We start from the raw sequence: 12008 nt of genomic DNA, 5'->3' as shown, positions 1-12008 counted from the left end.
AGTCAGGACAATTTCCCAGTTTATTTGGTGCCAGCAGAGCCCGGAACAGTGGGGGAGTGGAAAAAACCTCGGCGCCAACAGCTGCTGGCAGGGCAGCGCTAATGAGGTGTCTGTGCTGCCGCTGGCTCGGCTTGGCTCCCGCCGCTCCTGGAGCCCGCTGGGAGCCCAGCTCTGGAGGCCTCACACTCCAGAAGCTCCCAGGAGCTCCTCGGGAGCCTGGAGCAGTGCTGGTTAATGCCACCCCAGGAGAGGCGGCTGTGCCATCTGTCTGCTAGCACCGCACCGGGGAGGATCGATCCCATGGGACGTGGGGAGCAAAAGGCCCCCCAGCAGGCTGCTGGTGCCAGCTGGAAAAAGGAGCAGCTCCATGAAATCAGCAGGAGAGAATTAAGCAGGAATCCCCTAGGCGTGGGCGAGCTGGATGTGGAAGTGCCTCCTTCCTAGAAATGCTGGAACCATGGTGTTGCAGCATTCCCAGAGCAAACCGTGGGCATCCCTGTGTCTCAAAGGGCCATTCTCAGGTGGGAGGGGGCAGGCAGCTGACCCTGCTGTGTCCCTCCAAACGGAGGAGGGAAAGGGAATGTTTCAGCTTGTGTGAAGCAAAACAACCCATGTCAACCTGAGGCATTTTCCAGGGCTGTGAGCACAGCAGGAGCACAAGAGGGTGGCGGTGCCGCTTGGATCCCAGCACTCCCTTTGGATCCTAGAGCTCCCCTTGGATCCCGGCTGCCTCGTTTCTCCCCTCTGCCGCCACGTCATCTGTTTCTGTTTTCAGCGCCTGGGAACCCCTGATTCACCCCATCCCACGAGGATGCTTCCCGGGGCTGGGAGAGTGTGGGAGGGCTGGGGACCGGGGCAGGGGAGCAGGATGCCACCCCTCTTCCTGCTCCATCCCTGCCGGGTGCCTGGGCCGTGCGGGTGCGGGTTCCCCGGCCTGGGCAGGGGGTCCCTAGGGCGGGGGCACCTCCACCCGCCGCTGTCTCCCTGGCTCGGCGGCTCCGCATCCCGCTCTCCTGTTGCTCAGAGATGTGGAGGCAGTTGCTAAGAGACACCGACACGTCAGTATCTGGCCCTAAGGAAAAAAAGAGGAAAAAAAAAAGAGACAGAGAAAGAGAGAGACAAGGGAGGACGAGGAGGAGGAGGGGAGGAAGGAGGTGGGGAAAGACCTGGTCCCATCGCTAGGCTCGCAGCAGCCTTGGCCGCCGCTGCTGGGGCCGCAGCTCCCGACTTGGCGGCCTCCGAGGTGTGGGTGGCCACCGGATACCCCATCACCGTTCGGAGACCCCCACATCGCCACTCAGGACCCCCACATCAGCGCAGGGAGGCAGGCCCTGCTCCCTCCCTGGCCAGTGAGTACCCCGGGGGAACTCGGCCCCACCGGAGGGGTCGAGGGCTGTGGGGAGGGAGTGTGACTGGAGTAAAGCGGGGTGGTGGGAGAGGATGGAGCTGGGGTGGTGCGGCGGAGGGAGGATGGAGCACATATGGTCAGGTGGTGGGGGGCGAGGGCAGGCCTGGGAGGACTCCGGTGGGTGCTGGGAATAGGGACCTTCCCCCAGGAGAGGCGGGGAGGGTGTCCTTGGCACCGGCCTCAGATAGTGGTGGCAGGGGGCCGCTGGGGCCGTGGAGCAGCACCTCTGCTCTGCTCTGCTCATCACCAGCCAGGATGGGCTGGCCAAGGTCAGCAGGACCGGGGGGCCCTTTGCTGCCCGAAATCCCCGGGGGATGCTCGGAGGAGTGACCCTGTCCCGGGGGACACGGGGAGTGTGTGGGTGCCCCAGAGGCCACCCCGGGCCGCAACAGCTGCGGCCCCCGCGGCGGGGCGTGTGGCCGGCACGGCTTCCTCCCGCTCCTCCTCTTCGCAGGCAGCCGCTGACGGCCCGACGCCGGCCCCGCCGGTGCCCCCGGAGGGGTCGGCGCTGCTCCCCGGATGCCGCCGGGATGCTGGGAACGTTGTCGTGACCGCCGCGAGCCCGGCCCCGCGGCTGGCCGCCGGCAGCCCTCGGCGTGAGCGGGCGGGCGGGATGGCCCCCGGCGCCCCGTGAGGGCCGCGGCCACGAGGCCATGCTGCTGGGCCCCTGGCTGCTGGCGGCGGCGGCGGCGGTGGCGGCGGCGGGCGCGGGCTGCCCGGTGCTGTGCAGCTGCCGCGGGCAGGCGGTGGACTGCAGCGGGCAGCGGCTCTTCTCCGTGCCCCCCGAACTGCCGCTGGACACCGGCAACCTGAGCCTGGCCCACAACCGCATCGCCAGCATCCCGCCGGGCTACCTGGGCTGCTACGGGCAGCTGCGCACCCTCGACCTGCGCAACAACTCGCTGGCGGCGCTGCCCGCCGGGCTGTTCCGCGGCGCCCGGCGCCTGGCGCACCTGGACCTCAGCTACAACAACTTCAGCCTGGTGCCCGCCGACATGTTCCGCGAGGCCAGCGCGCTGCTGCGCCTCGACCTCAGCCACAACCCGGGGCTGCGCCGCGTCCACCCGCAGGCCTTCCGCGGCCTGGCCCAGCTGCGAGAGCTGGACCTCAGCTACGGCGGCCTGGCCGCCCTCAGCCTCGACGCCCTGGAGGGGCTGCCCGGCCTCGTGGGGCTGCGCCTGGGGGGCAACCCGTGGCTCTGCGGCTGCGCCATGGAGCCCCTCCTCAAGTGGCTGCGGGGACGCATCCAGCGCTGCTCCTCAGGTAGGTGCCGCCGGGACGCCCCGCGCCCGTCCCGCCCGGGGTGCCCGGGGCAGGGCTGACGCCGTCCCTCCGTCCCGCAGATTCGCAGCAGGCCGAGTGCTGGGCTCCCCCCGAGGTGGCAGGAGCCCCGCTGCTGTCGCTGACGGAGGAGAGCTTCCAGGCTTGCCACCTCACGCTGACCCTTGACGACTATCTCTTCATCGCCTTCGTCGGCTTCGTCGTCTCCATCGCCTCGGTGGCCACCAACTTCCTGCTGGGCATCACGGCCAACTGCTGCCACCGCTGGAGCAAGGCCAGCGAGGACGAGGACGTTTAGGGACCGCTGCCGCCACCACCGCCAATAGAACCCCGCCCCGGCCACCCCCCAGCCCGGCCGCCCCCGCGGGGACACCAGACTGTGCCTTGTCCGCATCCCCTCCCGTGGCTTCCCGCTCCAGGGTGGCCCTCGAGACGCTGGGGACACCAGGGGACAGCCCCGCTTCCTTTTGCCCCAAAGTGGGGAGTTTTTGCACCCCACATCACCATGAGCTTGGACCCCTGCCTGTCCTGTTCCCACTGCCCAGGACTGGTTGAGGCAGCAACTTGGGAATCCCCTGGGAACCCCCCACCTCTCCCTGGGAGAGACAGAGATCCCCAAAGCTGTGTGTGCCTTGGGGACCACAGCCACTCTCCTGGGGGCACTGAGGAAATCCCTGCTTTCAGCCCTAAAGCGGCACCGCTGGAGCCCCCCAAATCCTGCCCTCACTCTCCAGCCTCCCCAAAAATCCAGGGGGGCAGGAAGTGGTGCTGACACCCAGCTTGGTGTCATTGCTCCGGGGCATGCCTGCACCTTGCTGGTGACACCAGGATGTGCTGGGACAGCACCAGGACCACCGAGCCCAGTGGTGAGACAGGCTGTGACAGCTCCAGGGGTTGGGATTTCCCAAGGATGGCAGCTCCAAGGGATTGCATCTCCCAGCATGTCCCTGCTCTTCTGGGCCAAATAGGGCACCCAGTACTGCCCATCCTGAGGGAGGGTTGGGAGGTGGAAGGAGCTCCAAAAAAGGGCACAAAAAAGGAAAAAAGCAAAAAAGCAGAAAGCCAACGATCTTCTGTCCAGCCAGGGCAGCCATGGCCCCAGTGCCTGTGTCACCTGTCCCTGGTGTCTGCGTCACCCTGTCACCGTGGGAGCACATCAGGTGGGGGCTTGGGGCTGATGTCACCTGGGGGCTGCTTTGTCCCTTCTCCTGGCCCCCTGGAGGCTGAGTGTGTGGGGGATGGGGGGTGGTTTAGCCCAAACCCACCCCAAAAGGGCTCCAGCTGCACCCCAGCCCCAGCGCTGCCCCCGGGAAAGGGAACTTAGCCTCTGCCTTCTCTATTTTCTCTGGGTTTTTATTATTTTCCTTTCATTGAGTCCAAGAACCCTGCCCTGCTCCACAACCCCTGCACCCCCCACAACTCCTGCTCCCCTGGACTGGCCACACAGGCACGGAGCATCTGCCTGCATCCCACTGCCTCCTTCCTCTGCCTCACCCTCATCCTCTTCTTTTTATATTCGTATTTTTGTTTTATTTCCTTCTCTTTTGTTTCTCCTTGTCTTTTTATTTCATTGTTTCTCTATCCCTTTCCTTTCCTTTCCTTTCCTTTCCTTTCCTTTCCTTTCCTTTCCTTTCCTTTCCTTTCCTTTCCTTTCCTTTCCTTTCCTTTCCTTTCCTTTCCTTTCCTCCTGTCTTCTATCTTTGATTCTTTTCTTTTCTTTTCTTTTCTTTTCTTTTCTTTTCTTTTCTTTTCCTTTCTTTTCTTTTCTTTTCTTTTCTTTTCTTTTCTTTTCCTTTCCTTTCCTTTCCTTTCCTTTCCTTTCCTTTCCTTTCCTTTCCTTTCCTTTCCTTTCCTTTCCTTTCCTTTCCTTTCCTTTCCTTTCCTTTCCTTTCCTTTCCTTTCCTTTCCTTTCCTTTCCTTTCCTTTCCTTTCCTTTTCTTTTCTTTTCTTTTCTTTTCTTTTCTTTTCTTTTCTTTTCTTTTTTCTTTTCTTTTTTCTCTCCCTTCTCCCCTGACCCCGCTCTTTGTATATTTTGTAACCGCGGGTTTTGTACCATGGGGCACTTTTTCAGCGCCAAACCTCGACAATAAAGAGCGTCAGCGCAGCCGGGGCAGGGACACGCGTGTGGCGGGGGGACACCTGTGTGTGACAGGGACGTGCGTGTGGAGGGGACACGGTGTGTGTGACAGGGACATGTGTGTGACAGACACCCGCGTGCGTGCAGCGGGCACAGGAGACGTCCCGCAGCCTGCAGAAGGCATCAGCCGTGCTTTTCCATCCAGCGCTTCCTGTTATTCCTCCGGCAGCATCTCCCGGCCCCGGTGGGGCCCAGCTGTGGCCGCCGAGTCACCTCCGCGCCCCCCCTCCCCGGGACCCCCTCCCGCCTGGCCGGAGCCCAGGGGTCGGGCAGCAGCTGTGCCGCGTCCGGCCGCGCCGGGGGGATGGGGACAGTCGCTGCCAGCGTCCACCTCCAGTGCCCGGGGCGCCCCCGAACCTTGGCACTGCCCTGCATGTCCTTCCACATGCGCGCCTATCCATCCATCCATCCATCCATCTATCTGTAGCCATCCATCCATCCCTCTTTCCATGCACCCCTCTTTCCCTCCCTCCCAACACTTCCATCCATCCACCCACCCACCCCCATAATCCAGTCCCACCTCCCATCCCAAACCTCCCCCACCCACCCAAATTTCGCCCCCCCCCGGTCTTTTCCACCCCTTTTGCTCTCTCCATCCTCCCCCTCTGTCCCCTCCGCAGTACTGCAGGGTCACACAGGGACCACCAGACCCTCGGGTGTCCCCTCACATGGCCGGGGGACCAGCCCCCCAAGGGGTGTCGCGTCAGTCACCCAGGACTTGGCACGCTGGGGACACACTGAGGCAAGGACACCCCCGAAATGTCACCTCCGGCAGTCACCGCTCCCACCCCACAGTGACAAAATTTCTGAGCTCTGGGTGCTGTGCCGAAGCTGTCCCGCGACTTTGGCAAATCCGAGGTTTCCCGGCACAAACGGGAGCTGAAGTCCCCCCAGCCACGCGGGTCCTCCCCCTCCGTTTGCTTTGGGGCGGGAGGTGTGAAGGAGCCCGAGCCGGGCTGTAAACACGGAGGTCACTTCAAAGGGGACGCCCGGGGACATCCTTAGCACCACCAGATTATTTCGGCACCCCCGGGCGGGATGCGAGGCGGGGGACGGAGGAAGGTGGGGGGGGAGGAACATCCCGTTTGGCAACTTGGAAAAGCGGGTAGGGGGGGCTCTCTGGGGGGGGGGGGAGCTGTTCCTGTCCCCATCCCTGTCGCAATCCCCATCCCTGGTGCATCCATCTCCCTGGAGCCCACTTTAGTCCCTGTGCAGAATAATCTCTGTTTTCCCAGTGTCACATTCCCGCCACCGCGGTCTGGGGAACGCCTGGTCGTGTCCCCCGGCCCAGCTGGGACCTGCAGCACCCCCACGGCATCGTATTTTGGGGTTTGAGGGTCCCCAGATTCCCCTGAGGATCACACCCATCCGCCACTCCCCAGCCATCCTTTTCAAGGATGCTACCCATCCCCCCGTGGCTGCTGTTCCCTCTCTATCTTCCCTCCTCATCTTCCCCAGGCTGTCGCAGGAAGGCAACACCTTCCTTATCTTCTTCCGACGGGTGGTCCGGCCCTGCTGCCCCTCACCCCCAGCTCTGTCCTTGTTATTTTCTGGAGTGTCCCTGCATTTCTCCCCAGAGATTGCTCAACCAAACATTTCCCTCCTGGAAGGGAAAGGGAAATCTCCAAGACGCGGATAGAAAGTCGGCAGCTCCGTCTCCGCTGGCTGGGCGCCTGCGACCATTTCCTCGGCTGGCGGCTGCGGAAGCTGCAACCCCAACATCCCCATAGTGCTGGGATATTTGGGGGTGGTGGAGGGATTGAGGGACAGCGGGAGAGATGGAGAGAGGGAGGGAAAGGAGGATGGTGGGATGGAGGGATGGGGAAAGGGAGGGAGAGAAGGAAAAGTCAGGGAATCATCAAGGTTGGAAGAGACCTTTAAGATCCACTCCAACCATCAACCCAGCACTGCCACTGTAACCCCTAAACCATTAAAGGATGGATGGATGGATGGATGGATGGATGGATGGATGGATGGATGGATGGAAGGAGGGGACTGTTGGATTGATGGATGGACAGCTGGATTGACAGCTGGGTGAGTGGTATCCAGGGGTCTCTCCAGGGTGAGGGAGCCTGAACGGCATTGGAATGTAAACACACTTTGGGACATGTCCCTGGATGCAGCATTCCCACTCCTCGCCCTTAGACCAAACCAGATGCATCAGGAAAATCCCCAAAACCCCCAAGGGGGCTCCCGCCCCTCCAGGTGGGGATTTGTGTAGTCCCCAGCCCCCCGGCCACCCCTCTCTTATTTCTCTTTGGACAAAGGACTGTCCCCACAAGGGGACCCTGGCCGGTGGCCCCAAAACACGGTGGGGGCCGGCAGGAAGGCGGAGGCAGCTCTCCCGACGGGAAGCATCCCAAGGAACCCAGTAATGATCCCGCATCCTTTCCAAGAGAGAACAAAGACTGAGGAGACAGGATAGCTCATCACCAATAAATGAAGGATGTAAATAGCAAATAGAGGGAAGATTTATTTCGAGCAGAGCCTCAGGAAGCGGCGGAGGCTGGGGGGGAGCGGGGGGGTGGGAGGGAATGGGACAGGAGCCACTTGGTGGCTCATCCAAACCCTGGTTGGGTTGAGCCGGGGTCCTGCCCGGTGCCCAAACCTCCCATCCGTGCCCAAGGGATCCTGTGTCACTCTTCACACCCCTGTCCCCGTCTGCACCCAGGGAGTCCCATATCCCCATCCCTCAGGTTTGGGTGTTTCACAGCGCCAGGTCTCGTTTCCACGCCAGGGTGAGTCACCCAGGGCTCGTCCCAGCCTCAGATAAGGCTAAAGCCCCAAAATGGGATTTGATGGGACGGGGCTGCCTCCTGATACAATCAGAGCTGAGGGGCTGGGGCAGGCTGGCGCCCACCCCGCAGGGTCAAAAACCCCCATCCCGGGGCTGCAACGCTCCAAAGGGTTGGCATGGGGGCTTTCCTGCATTTGCCAAAATGTTGCTGAGGAAGAGACCAGGAGAATCTGTACCAGGCAGGGACCCCCATAATGCACACACACCCCCCGCACACGCTGCACCCTCGTTCACGGACGCCCCAAAACCCAGCGGTACCCTCCCCCCTCCATCCTCCCCTCCACCATATCCCCCAGCCCCCCAAGGGAATTGCGCACACCCTGCTCCTTTTTTAACCAAAATTCATTTATTTGTCACAAAACACAAAGCCCTGGGGTTGCTGGGGGAGCCGCCCCCTCCTGAGCCCCCCAGGGGCTCTTCCCCGGCTGTGCCTCAGTTTCCCCTTCCCGCGAGCAGGGCTTTCTAGCAGGGGATCCCCAAAGCAAGCCAGGCTCTGGGGCGAGGCGGAGGTGGGGGGTCCCCCCGAGGAGACCAGCTCGGGGGGCGCCGGGGGCGGTCGGGGGGGGACTCAGGCACGGAAAAGCGTCTCCTGGGTGGCGGGGTCCAGCTTGCCCCCCGGGCCTGGGCCCCCCTTGCCGCCGGGGGGGTGGCTGTGCCCCGAGGAGTAGCTGGCAGAGCGCTCGGGGCCGGGGCCGGGGGTCCGGCAGCACAGGAGGGCGGCGCAGGCGTGGCGGAAACGGGGGTCGAAGAAGGCGTAGAGGAAGGGGTTGAGGCAGCTGTTGATGTAGGCGATGCCGGTGCAGTAGGGATGGAGGTTGTTGAGGAAGGTGTGGAAGGCGCAGGACCAGGGCAGCACCTCCAGGTCCATCAGCACGTAGAGGGTCTTGACCAGGTGGAAGGGCAGCCAGCAGCCCCCGAAGGCGGCCACCAGCACCGTGATGATGGTGAGGAGGCGCTTGCGCTTGCGGGGCCCCTCGGCCCGCTCCCGGCGGAAGTGAGTGGCCACGGTGCGGGCGATGAAGAAGTAGCAGGTCAGCATCACGGCGAAGGGGGCCACGAAGCCCAGGGCGGTGGAGGAGAGCCCCAGCCCCACCTCCCAGGCGCCCTCCGTCCCCTGCGCCGCCAGGTCCCCGTAGTCCATGTAGCAGGTGATCTTGGTGTCCTCGCCGAGGGCGGCCGCCCGCCGCAGCACCAGGGCGGGCAGGGCCAGCAGGGCCGCCAGCAGCCACAGGGCCACGGTGGCCACCAGCCCGCTGACCCGCGAGCGCAGCTTGGCGGTGGCCAGCGGCCGGACTATGGCCAGGTAGCGGTCGAAGCTGAGGCCGGTCAGGCAGAAGACGCTGGCGTACATGTTGACGAACACTAGGTAGCTGCTGACCTTGCAGGCGGCCGTGCCGAAGGGCCAGTGGTAGCCCAGCCAGGCATAGGCGGCCCAGAGGGGCAGAGTGACCACGAAGGTGAGGTCGGCCACGGCCAGGTTGGCGATGAAGGTGTCGGCCGAGCGCCGGCGGTCGCGGCCGCCCTTGAAGATGGTCCAGAGGACCAGCCCGTTGCCGGTGGTGCCCAGCAGGAAGACCAGCAGGTAGATGGTGGGCAGCAGGGCCAGCGAGGGGCCCCACTCCGTGTACTCGCAGGCCGTGTCGTTGTCGAAGCCATAGGCGTAGGCGTCCGCCGCCTCCTCCATCCCGGCGCTGCGCTCCGCTCGGCTCAGCTCATCCCGGGCTCACCCGACTCCTCCGGCCCCTGAGCCGCCCGCGAATCCCACCGCGTTACCTCCCCTTCCTCCTCCTCCCCGCCCTCCTCCTGGAGGGGACGGACAGGACAGGGCAGGAGGCAGGGCCCGGGGGGAGCCCCCGTGGGAAACTTCACAGCTCCCCCCACCTCCATCTGGCTCCTTCCCGGGTGGTTTTGCCGAGCTCTCACCCGCGTGTCAACGCGCCGACCCCCGAGATAACCCCGGCCCCGCCACGTCCGGGGGGTTTGGTCGCCCACCACGATGGGATTCGTGCTGGGGTCAGGACGGCAGCGCTGGGGGGCTCAGGGACCGGGGGGGCTTCAGGGGGCCGCCAGCATTTGGGGTTTCACCTCAGGGCGCCGCGGTCAGCGCCGGGGTGTCACACATCGGGGCTGCATTTTCCCATGGGGAGTGTCACATCCGGCACCTGGCGGCGGGGGGTAGCGCTGGGTAGGCGGTGTCACACTGCGGGGGTCGCACGGGATGCATTTGGCATTTTGCATTCGGCACTTGGGATTCGCCGTTTTGCTCCCAGCTTTGCCTCCCTGCGCACGCAGCGGTGGCTCCGGGGTGTCCCGCAGCGCCGGGGTCCCGCTTTGAGCACAGCATGACGAGGAGATTTATACATTTACCAAAAATTCAGGGCGGGGAGGGGGTGTCTGGGACCCCCCCACGCTGTAAAAAGACAATTTTAGAGCAGCAGCTGCCGCACTATGGGCTGCCACCGGAGCCCTCAGTGTATCCCAACTCCGCCGGTTGGTCACGGAGCCGGACGCGGCAGCGCTGAGCCAAGAGAGAACAAACTTCAGCGCGAAAATAATTAGGGGGGGCGGGGGGGAGATATGGAGGAGGGAAGACCTCCGCAGTGAGGCCGTGGGCTGGGATTGTCCCACTGGGACTGAAGTCTCGCAAGCCCAGCTTTGGGGGAAAGCAGAGAAGAAGCCGACCGGGACTGCAGAGCGAGGTCTGAAGAGCCCAAAGTCCCTCGGGACACGCTGGGGGGTCTGGGCTGTGGCCTGGGCTGGGGTTGAGGGGATATGAAGCATGGGAAGGGCTGTGGGAAGAGGCAGGTTTAACACCCGAGTGCAGGGACAGAGGCTGGGGGGGCACAGAGCCCCCCGGGACCCCCTGCCGGCTCAGTGGGGCCCTTCTCCCAGCAAAGGGGTGTAAAGGAGGGGTTGTGGGGAGAGCTCAGTGGCTGAAATAGGGGGGAGGGGCGTCACAGGAGTCTTCAAAATGAGGCAGAGGGGTGGTGGGGGAAAAGGGGCTGCTAAATGGGGATGCAGGTTAGGGCCCCCGGAGGTGGGGACAGAGCAGCACCGAACCACACGTGCAGAGCTGCAGCGCCAGCCGAGAGAGCAAACCAGGGCTTAACCAGGCTGGAGATAAGGAACGATCCCGTAATCCAGTGGCGGGACAGCCGGCCTGCGGGGAGCGAGGAATTAAACCCCAAAGCTGGTCAAACTGGTGGCAGAACAGCGAGGGTGCCCAGTTCCGGCTGAAATCCCAAGCTGGAATGAAGAAGAGCCGGAACTCCCCACTCCCCAGTGCAGACACGACTCGAGCCTTTCCGCTAATTAAGGGCATTAACGGGGAAATCCCAGCGCCGCTAATGAGCCCCCCTGGGACAGCAGCGAGGCTCCCCGGGCTGCTCCCGCCCTGGCCGGAGCCCCGTTAATGAGCAGGACAGCTAATGAGCAACTCTATTAATGACTATTAATAGTAGTCCCAACTATCTCTGTCCTGTTGGAGCACGGCGCAGGTATCCCTTTCTAGCCGTCACACACGAATCCGTTTCCAGTCTCATCCCTTTCCAAAAACTGGGGGTTGAGTGTCCCGGTCACCCTCTCGCTGTCCTGGAAGCTTGGATGGCTAGCCCTCGATGTCACCGCCGGGGAAAGAGCCCCGCGGGCTGGGTTTGTGATGGCCGCGGGTGGTGGGCGGGCGGCCAGGGCTGGGCTGATAAGGAACCCGCGGGGCTGATAACGAGCCCCGCTATCTGCAGCGGGGGGAGGGCAGGAGCCGCTCTCCCGGCGGGGCGGGGGCTGCCCTGGGCACCAGCGAGGGGCTCCGGGAGCCTCGCTCCTCTTTCCCAGGAATGAACCCCAAGGCTTGGCACCAGCGGCTCCGCTGGGAACAAGCCAGGCTCACGGCGACCCCACTGGCTCTGCAGGGGGATTGGGGTGGGATCCCCCGCGGGTGTGGGATGAGGAGCTAGACCCCCACCCCGAGCAGGAAGGGCAGCGCTTGACCCTGCATGAGGAGGGATCCGGCAGCTTCCTCCGAATCCGACCTTGCTCGGAGTTGCTTACATCCGACCGAGGAAGTGACACCCCTTGGGGCACAACTGTCCCTCTGTCCCTCTGTCCCCCGTTCCAAGGCTGCTCTGCTGGCACAGAGCTCCTCCTGTTGGCAGCAGCCCCCTCCCCCCCCCGCGGTGTCCTCCTTCCCAGGGGCAGCACCTTGACCCCTCTTCCCTCTGCTCCTGCACCCCAGCCCTGCCCGTCGCCCCCCCAAAACAGTCTCGTGTCCCCCCAAGGCTGGACACGGGTGTGTGCTGCGATCCACGGATTTATTTGGGGGGGGGGGCGGTGTAGCCCCCTGGCGTGGGGCAGCGAGGACAGGGAGGTGCGGGGGGGTCACCCTGGGG

General features: G+C 63.8%; 2 protein-coding genes across 2 annotated transcripts; one reads left to right on the top strand and one right to left on the bottom strand.

Moving 5' to 3' along the window:
* Positions 1 to 1119: 1119 nt before the first annotated feature.
* LRRC55 (leucine rich repeat containing 55) lies at positions 1120 to 4793 on the top strand. Its single transcript, XM_085063573.1, has 3 exons — positions 1120 to 1349; positions 1863 to 2671; positions 2752 to 4793. Exons 2-3 carry the CDS (start codon positions 2062 to 2064, stop codon positions 2985 to 2987), a joined length of 846 nt encoding a protein of 281 aa, XP_084919699.1. The 5' UTR covers positions 1120 to 1349; positions 1863 to 2061; the 3' UTR covers positions 2988 to 4793.
* A 3154-nt stretch (positions 4794 to 7947) lies between these two features.
* APLNR (apelin receptor) lies at positions 7948 to 9409 on the bottom strand. The gene has a single exon (XM_085063572.1). The coding sequence runs from the start codon at positions 9305 to 9307 to the stop codon at positions 8192 to 8194; it is 1116 nt and encodes a 371-aa protein (XP_084919698.1). The 5' UTR covers positions 9308 to 9409; the 3' UTR covers positions 7948 to 8191.
* Positions 9410 to 12008: the final 2599 nt, after the last annotated feature.

Source organism: Lichenostomus cassidix, chromosome 5 (assembly GCF_008360975.1).
Source record: "Lichenostomus cassidix isolate B80296 chromosome 5, HeHo_3.0, whole genome shotgun sequence".
NCBI lineage: Eukaryota > Metazoa > Chordata > Aves > Passeriformes > Meliphagidae > Lichenostomus > Lichenostomus cassidix.
This window is presented reverse-complemented; position numbering and strand designations above follow the sequence as displayed.

Excerpts from the sequence above, each read along its gene's own strand:
- LRRC55 (XM_085063573.1), top strand. The coding sequence starts at position 2,062 with ATGCTGCTGGGCCCCTGGCTGCTGGCGGCGGCGGCGGCGGTGGCGGCG. Across the intron at positions 2,672-2,751 it reads CATCCAGCGCTGCTCCTCAG|ATTCGCAGCAGGCCGAGTGC; the intron begins GTAGGTGCCGCC and ends TCCGTCCCGCAG.
- APLNR (XM_085063572.1), bottom strand. The coding sequence starts at position 9,307 with ATGGAGGAGGCGGCGGACGCCTACGCCTATGGCTTCGACAACGACACG.